The sequence below is a fragment of the Zea mays genome, chromosome 4, assembly GCF_902167145.1.
Source record: "Zea mays cultivar B73 chromosome 4, Zm-B73-REFERENCE-NAM-5.0, whole genome shotgun sequence".
Lineage (NCBI taxonomy): Eukaryota > Viridiplantae > Streptophyta > Magnoliopsida > Poales > Poaceae > Zea > Zea mays.
Window position 1 is genome coordinate 198,352,745 of NC_050099.1, and position 9,690 is coordinate 198,362,434.

General features: G+C 41.9%; 1 protein-coding gene across 22 annotated transcripts; it reads left to right on the plus strand.

The window, feature by feature from the left end:
- Positions 1 to 1,531: 1,531 nt before the first annotated feature.
- Positions 1,532 to 8,850, plus strand: LOC541652 (Retinoblastoma-related protein 2). 22 transcript variants are annotated; one of them, XR_002269271.2, is made up of 18 exons: positions 1,532 to 1,829; positions 2,126 to 2,169; positions 2,332 to 2,515; positions 2,638 to 2,704; positions 2,794 to 2,973; positions 3,073 to 3,263; positions 3,349 to 4,216; positions 4,866 to 5,022; positions 5,115 to 5,187; positions 5,273 to 5,446; positions 5,526 to 5,639; positions 5,743 to 5,869; positions 5,949 to 6,061; positions 6,618 to 6,733; positions 6,827 to 7,688; positions 7,805 to 7,859; positions 8,014 to 8,074; positions 8,286 to 8,806. XR_002269271.2 is itself a non-coding variant. In XM_008681240.4 (15 exons), the coding sequence occupies exons 1-15, from the start codon at positions 1,788 to 1,790 to the stop codon at positions 6,975 to 6,977; spliced, it is 2,604 nt and encodes an 867-aa protein (XP_008679462.1). In that variant the 5' UTR covers positions 1,636 to 1,787; the 3' UTR covers positions 6,978 to 8,791. The 22 variants fall into 22 exon arrangements, 4 of the variants coding, with proteins under 4 accessions (XP_008679462.1, XP_035823386.1, NP_001384046.1 ...); XR_004857916.1 differs by having other exon boundaries at positions 1,669 to 1,829; positions 2,123 to 2,169; positions 7,805 to 7,915; positions 8,286 to 8,850; XR_004857918.1 differs by having other exon boundaries at positions 8,014 to 8,844.
- The last annotated feature ends 840 nt before the right edge of the window (positions 8,851 to 9,690 follow it).

Sequence of the window (9,690 nt, forward strand, 5' to 3'; positions counted from 1 at the left end):
GAGTCCAAAAGGAGAGGGAAAACAAATCAACCAAAGAAATATAGCGGATGACACATTGATTTGTTTTACCGAGGTTCGGTTCTTGCAAACCTAGTCCCCGTTGAGGTGGTAACAAAGACCGAGTCTCTTTCAACCATTTCCCTCTTTCAAACGGTCACCTAGACCGAGTGAGCTTTCTTCTTAATCAAACGGGTCACTTAGACCCCTCACAAGGACCACACACAACTTGGTGTCTATTGCTTTGATTACAAGTGTCTTGGGAACAAGAATGAAGAGTTCAGCCTGTACGGTCCCTGGTGCACCGGACAGTCCGATGCGCCAGACCAGGGTTCTCTTCGGTTTCTTTTGCTCCTTTCTTTTGAACCCTAACTTTGATCTTTTTTATTGGTTTGTGTTGAACCTTTTGCACCTGTAGAACATATAATCTAGAGCAAACTAGTTAGTCCAATTATTTGTGTTGGGCATTTCAACCACCAAAATCATTTAGGAAAAGGTTTGACCCTATTTCCCTTACAGTAACGTATGACAGTAATGGACGGTCATCACTATAGGCAAAATACGCAACCGTTAGGAAAGGAATATTCGGACTAAGGTCCGATCTACCACGGTCTCGGCCTCGGCCTAGCCCGGCCGGCGGCGCGCGCTCGTGTGACAGTCCTTTATCCTTTTCTCAGCTTCTCAATAGATGCACCAACGGTCCACCTATTTAAGTTGAGTGAATTGTCCCTTGAACTTCCGGCATGGTACTAAAGTACTAGTACACTGTAGCATTAAAGTGAACCTCTAACATTGACTATTATTGAATATTAATTTGGGCCAAACCCACATTAATTCAACAGCGTTGAGCACGTTAGAGAGGGTGTGTGTCGTGGGAGCGGGGCATGTGGCGGTTGCACGACGTTGATCGCGTCGGAGGACGAGACAGTGTTGGGCGTTGTGTGCGGGAGGCGTGGGGCGGGTCGGGGCGTTGTGGGGTTGTGGAGTGGCGTTGAGCGCGTCGACAAGGGCATGGATCGATGGAGTGGTGCTTTCTCGTGGTGGCACGATGCTCTCTCCCGGTGGCGCGCCGTTGATTGCGTTCGATGTGGTTGGGCGGTGGCTGTGGAGCGAGTCCGCAAGGAAGCGGATCACATGAGCGTGGCTTTCTACTGGTGGCGCAGCGCTGACTGCATCTGGTGAGGCAGGATCGGTGGAGTCGGTGCTGAGGCGCAGAAATTATGTTGTTGATGGCTTGCGGAAGAGGGTGTCGTTGATGGTGCATGAGTGATGACAAGGGATTTCTAACCATTGGATGCGATTGAGTTAGGAAGGTGGAGGTAAATGAAGTGATCTGGTTGTGCTGTGTGGGAGAGGTTGTGGATATTTTTTATGTGCATTTAGCGTTGTTTCAAGTGGATGGATTAAGAAGAAGAAGGGATAGAGATATAGATTTATTTATTTTATTAATATAATAATTTATTAATATAGTGAAATTTTAATGTAATAATATACGATAGATATAGAAATAAAATAGATATATACAGATATAGATGGATAAAAGTTACTGATTGTTGTTTAATTCGGACAAGGAGTTGGACCTCGTGAGAGCGTTGGATCCGTCTCCGTGCCTCCGTGCCTCCGTGGGCCTGTTCCGACGTCATCGTCCGCATCGCACGGCCGTTTATTGAGGAACAATTCGTTTTTATTCTCACGTTCATTCCGCGGGCGCAGGGTTCTCTCTCGTGGCGATCGCTGACCGTAGCGGCCACCCTCCGCCAGGTGGCCAGGTTTTCGTGTGGCCCTCCGCCATGTCTTCGCAGGACCCTCCGCCGGCGACGAGCACCCAAAAGGTATACCCGCCCCTTCTCTGCTCTCCCTGCCGTGCGACGCCGAGTACTCAAACAACTCAACCTATTTTCTGCACTCTGATCTGATCTAATTACAAGCGCGTACATGTATCATGCCTACCAAATTCGGTTTTGCTGCAAAAGTTATCGAGTGTGCATAAGTTCACCCATGTCCTTTCACTGGATCCGCCCCTGCAATTGGTCTTGGTTTGTTGGTTTGCTCTGTAGTGACGGAGGTTTAGGGAGGAACTGACTTGGTTTTGTTCCTGCATTGGTACCTGGACTTGCGAATCCAGCAGAAGCAATCGGAGAGTTTGGTAAACCTACTGGCAGAGGCAAGCAGGTAATGATGCTACACACCTTCCTCTCAGTCTGATAATAGCAAAATTGATGCTAATTAAGCTACTGATACAGTGATGTATAATTCGTAACAGTTTAGTTTGTCTATTGGTTCATAATTCCACATGGTATGATAACTCTTACCAACATTCTCATGAAACGCCAGGTTCTACCGCAAAGCATATAATGAACTGTTCTCAGGTTTAATTACTGAGTGGGAGCCTGAATCATCTACTAATACTCCTGACTATATGCTTTTTGGGTGGCATCTCTTCTTAACGCTTCGTTCGAGATCACCAGAATTGTTCAAGGACCTGGTGTCCTGCATCCATGGATTAGTTGCTGTATTGGTCAGTTTGCTTATTTCCTCTTTCCTTTGTTTCATTATGGATTTTTGGACTTTGGCTGCTTTAGTGCTGTGAGCTGCTACTTGTGTTTTTAATTGATCACGAAACCGCTTACTGCAATGCAGGCCATACTATTGGTTCACGTGCCAGCTAAATTCAGGACCTTCACGATTGAAGGCTCTTCTCACTTAAGTAATTCTTCCTTCTGAATCTATTTTTTAATTTATTCATTTAGCAAATGGCCCATAGTTTATGTTTTTTGTTTGTTTGCTTGAATTCAGTCAAACAAACTGAGAAAGGCGTGGATCTTATTGCTTCTTTATGTCATAATTATCATACCTCTGAAGAATGTTTGAAAGAAATGATGGACAAGTCTCACAAGGCAATAGAAGAAGTTTTCAGTATGAAAGCACTAAGTGCTTCAGAGTGCAAAACAGAGAATTTGGATAAGATAGACACAGGCATGGAACCCTTCCTCGCATGTTTGTGCATGCAAACCTAGTTATGGTTATGCTGCATACTTTAATTAGCTGAATTGTTATGCCAATATTCTGTTCCAGATCGCCTGATGTATTTCAAAGGTCTCATTGATATGGAGTGTTTCCAGTCAAATCTGGAAAAAATGGAGAAACTATGTAATTCTAATAACTGTGAAGCGGAGCTTGATTTTAAATTAATTTTGACCAATAATGATTATATTCCCTGTGCCGAGAATTTGTCGAGGGATTCCACTAATTTAGGATGTTCAAAGGTATCCGGAATGGTTCATAAATTTCAGTACGCTGAATTTCTTTTTTCAGATTATATTAATCGATTTCTCCCCCCCCCCTTTGCAGTGTGCCTTTGAAACATTGGCATCTCCCACAAAGACAATAAAGAACATGTTGACTGTTCCTAGTTCCCCTTTGTCACCCACCAACGGTGGTTCAGTCAAGATTGTGCAAATGACACCAATAACTTCTGCCATGACGACAGCTAAGTGGCTTCGTGAGGTGATATCTTCATTGCCAGAGAAGCCTTCATCTAAGCTTCAGCAGTTGATGTCATCATGCGATAGAGATTTGACAAATGCCGTCACAGAAAGGGTCAGCATAGTTCTGGAAGCAATTTTTCCAACCAAGTCTTCTGCTGATCGGGGTGGCTCATTAGGCCTCAATTGTGCAAATGCCTTTGATACTCTATGGGCAGATGCCAGAAAAATGGAGGCTTCCAAGTTGTACTATAGGGTATTAGAGGCAATCTGCAGAGCTGAGTTACAAAACAGCAATGTAAACAATCTAACTCCATTGCTGTCAAATGAGCGTTTTCACCGATGTTTGATTGCATGTTCAGCGGAGCTAGTATTGGCGACACATAAGACGGTCATCATGATGTTTCCTGCTGTTCTTGAGAGTACTGGTCTAACCTCATTTGATTTGAGCAAAATAATTGAGAACTTTGTGAGACATGAAGAGACCCTCCCAAGAGAATTGAAAAGACACCTAAATTCCTTAGAAGAACAAATTTTGGAAAGCATGGCATGGGAGAAAGGTTCATCATTGTATAACTCACTGATTGTTGCCAGGCCATCTGTTGCTTCAGAAATTAATCGCTTTGGTCTTCTGGCTGAATCAATGCCATCTCTTGATGACTTAGTGGCAAGGCAGAATATTCATATTGAGGGCTTGCCTGCTACACCATCTAAAAAACGTGCTGCTGGTCGAGGTAATTTGCTACTCAGCCTTAAGTCTGATGTTTCACATTTAGTCTATAGGTAGCCGTCATTCTATTCAGTGAGTTGGTAACTATAATTGTTGTCGCTGCTATTTTATCAGCAGAAGCTTCAATGAAATGAGTTCAGTATTAGCATTACGTCCTGGAGGTTAAGATTATTTTTATTTATTGCTGAAAGGCAAAAAAAGTAAAGGGTAATGCAGTTGAAAATTATGGCCAGCAAAGATGAAAATCAGCCTTAGTAATGTGAAACTTCTGCACCGATGAAACTTCACTGAATTTGTTTGTTTTTAGCAGTACAAATGTGCAATGTATTCTTAGTAAATGTACAATGTATTAGTGTAATGCATGGTCCTTGTCATTTATTAGTGCAGAAGGTAAATGAACTCAAGTTGTGGTCCAGGATATATTTTCCTTTATATCAACTGTGTTATTGTTTTATAGAACTGACTTTTTGAACAAGAAATTTATGACAATATGATGCCTTTCCAATTGGGCACCATCTAAAAATTTGAAGGTTCAATAACTTTAAAGATTAAACTGCAATCCTTTTGAAACAAGTAATTCTATTTGGTACTCCTTTGTTCCTTTTAGGCTTCTGGCTCTACTCTCTGTTTTATTCATCACATGTTTCTTGCAGACGACAATGCTGATCCTCGATCACCAAAGAGACCATGCAATGAATCTAGGAGCACAGTAGTAGAACACAATTTGCAGACACCTCCACCCAAGCAATGCCACATGGTGTTGACTAGTTTGAAAGCAAAATGCCATCCACTCCAGTCCACATTTGCAAGGTTAGTCACCCGTTTCAGTTGCACTAGTATTTACACATTCTATTTCTGTTAACGAAACAGAAATAACATTTTACCATTTATCTATTTTGCAGTCCAACTGTCAGTAATCCTGTTGGTGGGAACGAAAAATGTGCTGACGTGACAATTCAGATATTCTTTTCCAAAGTATGGATTTTCTCATAATCAGAACTTCATCTTTATGATTTATCTTCTTTCCTAAAGTTTTAATTTTGACCTGTAATTTCTTCAGATTCTGAAGTTAGCTGCTATTAGAATAAGAAACTTGTGTGAAAGGATTCAATATATGGAACAGACAGAGCGTGTCTATAATGTCTTCAAGCAGATTCTTGATCAACAGACAACATTATTTTTTAATAGACACATCGATCAACTTATTCTTTGCTGTCTTTATGGTGTTGCAAAGGTATCGTTTACACTATTTAATGAGCATCCTGTCATTACTTCCCTTTATCTAGGCTGGTTGATCATGCCTTCTCTGACAGGTTTGCCAATTAGAACTCTCATTCAGGGAGATACTCAACAATTACAAAAAAGAAGCACAATGCAAACCAGAAGTTTTTTTAAGCATCTATATTGGAAGTAGGAATCATAATGGGGTATGTATCTAGGCTTCTATATTTGCACTTCCATTCTGACAGTTCTTCATTGTTTGGGTGCTCCTTATTGCTTCTTTTTCTGAAAGTTATTTCTTATCAACAGGTATTAATATCACGCCATGTTGATATCATTACTTTTTACAATGAGGTCTTTGTTCCAGCAGCCAAGCCTTTCCTGGTGTCATTAATATCATCTGGTACTCGTCCAGAAGACAAGAAGAATGCTAGTGGTATATGCTATACCCACTTTCTCAGTTTGAACTGCTATTTCTTTTCCTATGAGTCAATGATGTCATTACTCTTGCTTAGGCCAAGTTCCTGGATCACCGAAGCTATCTCCTTTCCCAAATTTACCAGATATGTCCCCAAAGAAAGTTTCAGCTTCTCATAATGTATATGTGTCTCCTTTGCGGCAAACCAAGGTTTTTTTCTGGTTCTTTGCTTTTCTTTCTTTATATTTTCTCTTAAGATAACTCATATTACTCCAATCTGTTCTGGTAAAGTAGTAAGGTTATCAATAATCTTTCAGATTAATATGGCATATGCCTGTTTAAATTCTACAGCACAGTATGTGTCAACAACAGCATCAATGACAAAGCTGTTGAGTCCCAAGCTTGGGGTAGGCTAGAGGTGAAGTCTCCCAAGAGCCATAACACAGTAGTGTATCGCTTCGATGATTATCAAGAATTTTTCTAGTCCACTCCTTACATTTCATTAAATGTTCGAAAAAATTCCTGAGAATTGAGATGGAGATTATCTAAGTTCCTTAGGGTACCTTTTGATACTACAGCTTGTCACGACATTTCGTTTTGTTGTAATTTATTTGAAGACTAGTCAATGCTGCTATGAGGGTGGGTGGTACTGCATCCACCTTATTGTCCACTTCATATCATAATAGTAATGCTGTCGAATCATTAACACTTAACTCTTTACTGCGTTCCTTTTTCCAATAACACATTCCTCTATGCCACTTATCAGATGGATTTACTGCTGTCACCAAGTTCCAGGAGTTTTTATGCATGCATTGGTGAAGGCACCCATGCTTATCAGAGCCCATCTAAAGATTTGGCTGCTATAAATAGCCGCCTAAATTAGTATGAATCTCAAAACGACACTTTCTTTTGTACATCATGATTTCATGTCTACAACACTAATTTATACCACTCCGTTTCATGTTAAATTTGCAGTAATGGTCGGAGAGTAAACAGTCGATTAAACTTTGACATGGTGAGCGACTCAGTGGTAGCTGGTAGTCTAGGCCAGCCAAATGGTGGTTCTACTTCCTTGGATCCTGCAGCTGCATTTAGCCCCCTTTCAAAGAGAAAGCCAGATACTTGATCAAATATAAATGGCGATCTCTCTCGTATATAGCTCACAGCTCCATAGCAGTCTATTCTTCTGAATAAGTGGGTTGACTGGAGTGATTTAACTGTACATGTATGTGTTAGTGAGAACCAGCAGTTTATAGGCAGCAAACTGTTTTAAATTAGCTTTGAGGTTTTATCACCATTTCCCTGCTGATTGAACATATTTTAGATTGTAACATCTGCTTTGTAGAATGCTAATGAATCTTTAGTTTTCAGTGGGTTGACATTAAAAATCCTTATCCTAGTTGGCTGGTTGTTGGGAGACATTCATCAAGGTTATATTTGGTCGTCAAATAGTACTGTACTTGATTCATATCTTTCATATTTTTCACTAGCGTTGGCAACCGTAAATTGCTTTCCTGACTAGGAACATATTCTTCACAAGTATGGCAACTCTAAACTATTTGACCTTTTATATTCTCATTTTTAAGTACTTTCTCTATTTCTGCTACTTTTGTACTGTGTATTTCCAGCTTCTCCACCAGACTGATTGTTAGAGTGTATGCTCCTATATTATCCATGTATGTGTAAATGGGCTGCTAGCCCATTAGGGTTAGGGTTCCCCTGGGTCTATATATGTAACCACCCTCTATGCAATAGAAGTTGAATATCAGTTTCTATCACTAATGATTCCATATTCAGTGGGCTGCAAGTGATTTGACATACGTGCCTTATCCTTCAGGTATGTCTCATGTTGACTTTGCTTTTGTAATGGTACTGTTGGCTTCATTGCTGGAATGCTGGTTATAATCAACCTTTACTGCTCTATATTGTTCTTTTTTTGGTTTGCACAACCAGGGTGGTTGGTTTTCTGAATCAATCAATCCATTTCCTCGGACACAAGATAATTTTTGTATGTTACACTTCCCAAAATTGCAATTAATTCAGAAGTCTGCCTACTTTCATTCAGTTAGTTCTCAGCAACACTGAAAGGATATGAATCAGTCAACCCGATAGATGTTTATCTGGTTATTCCAAACAATCTGACATCACATCTGTTTCTGCAGGCGAGATAAGGAAAATCTGAAATGCTATCACCATTTAAAACATTGGCTCCTGGAAGTTCAGGTGATTAACAAACCTCCTTCATCTACATCTGACATTGGCATGTATGGTAGAGTCCAGCAACTCTTGTGATGGCAGGAGTCGTTCTTAAACAGCAACTGCTCCTTCGTTCAGCGCTTCTCATTTCTGATTGTATTGACCGAGAGCATCCACCTTTCCTTCTGGTATCAACTGAATGAGTTGCCGACACCGACCCATCTGCGCATAATGGCAGGTTAGGTGTTGCTGTAGAATGAGATGGTTACCATCTTTACAAGCTCAGGCTATATGATTTCAGCAGCACTGTAACCTGGGGTGCAAATGTTAAGGCCCTGCAAGCACTTTCCAGGCCACACCAATTCTGCTTGGTTCTTGAAGATACATTCTTCCTATGGTGCCCCCTATATAAAAGCCATTTCTGGTTGTTATGTTTATCCTTGACATGTCAACAGATTAGTGTTGGGTTGCAGTCATGCGGTCCTTAAGTCTCGGAGAAGGCGAGAAGTCATTGCTGCTAGCATTGTGATCGTCGGCCACGAAAGTAATCAAAAAGTGAGAGCTACTTGTTCCTAGCAAATGGAGAAGGGCGATATATAGGTTTATGATCAAATTCAGTGTATGCAAGCAGCATATTTTGTTTAGAGTTAGCTTTTGAGGTTCATCATTTCATTTCACAGCTGATTCTCTATGTTGTAACTCCTTAGTCGTGTAGAAATTAGAATGCTATCTGCTTAATTTTTAGTGAATAATTTGCTAGTATATTTTTTAATGTAATTGCAGTAGCTCTGCCTCTTCATTAAGGAATTGACCCCGTTTTAAGGAAAAACCAGTCCAAAAACCTAACAAGAAGGTAGCCCTATGTGGAGCGAACAAATGACACACGAAGGGCTTACCCACCAACATGGCACGAAAGAGCACACAAACTGCCCTGAGTCGTCGTTGCCGAGTAGGATTGCAAAGCAACCAACAGCTCTGACTTCTTATGGCAACCTAGACGAACCAAACGAAAACAGACAGACTGCTCGAGGGGAAAGGTCACAATAGGTCATCGTTGTCGAGCTCAAGCTAAGGGGCAGCTCCAACTTCCATACATGAACCCTAGCCTCGCCCTTGGCTATTGTCCGGCCACCAAAATAAACTAGCCCACGAAGAAGGGGGATTCACCTCATGTCATCGTTGTCGAGCCACACCCCTTGACGTAGCAGCTCTGACTCCATGTTGTAAAGACCCTACCTCTACCAGCACATCGGACATCGAGAAGTGAAGGCATCCGCCGATGTCGAGGCTAGGACGAACTTCAATAGCGACGCCTTTAGGAAGAGAATGATGTCACCTGACATCACCGTCGCATGTCCACGATGGACCGGGCTTTCGCCCATGGAAGACAATGCTGGGGAAGCAACGTCCTCAATAGGGGAAGCGGCGCCCATGGGCGTCATCGTCGTCGAGACTTTTGCCCAATAAGTCTCACAACACATCGCCAGGCTAAGACACCGGGCCACAGCAAGCTGCCTCTGTTTTTAGTCGCTGCCCTGACATCCCGCACAAACCCTTCGAGAGGGCATCGACGCGTCGGCTGCCGCAAAGCTACGTCGGTCGCCACCCCTCCGTCTGGGCATACGGAACCGGGCAGAAAACCT

Coding starts and splice junctions, on each gene's coding strand:
- LOC541652 (XM_008681240.4), top strand. CDS start 1,788: ATGTCTTCGCAGGACCCTCCGCCGGCGACGAGCACCCAAAAG. Junction 5,447..5,525: donor GTCTTTATGGTGTTGCAAAG/GTATCGTTTACA, acceptor CTTCTCTGACAG/GTTTGCCAATTAGAACTCTC. Junction 6,062..6,617: donor CTCCTTTGCGGCAAACCAAG/GTTTTTTTCTGG, acceptor GCCACTTATCAG/ATGGATTTACTGCTGTCACC.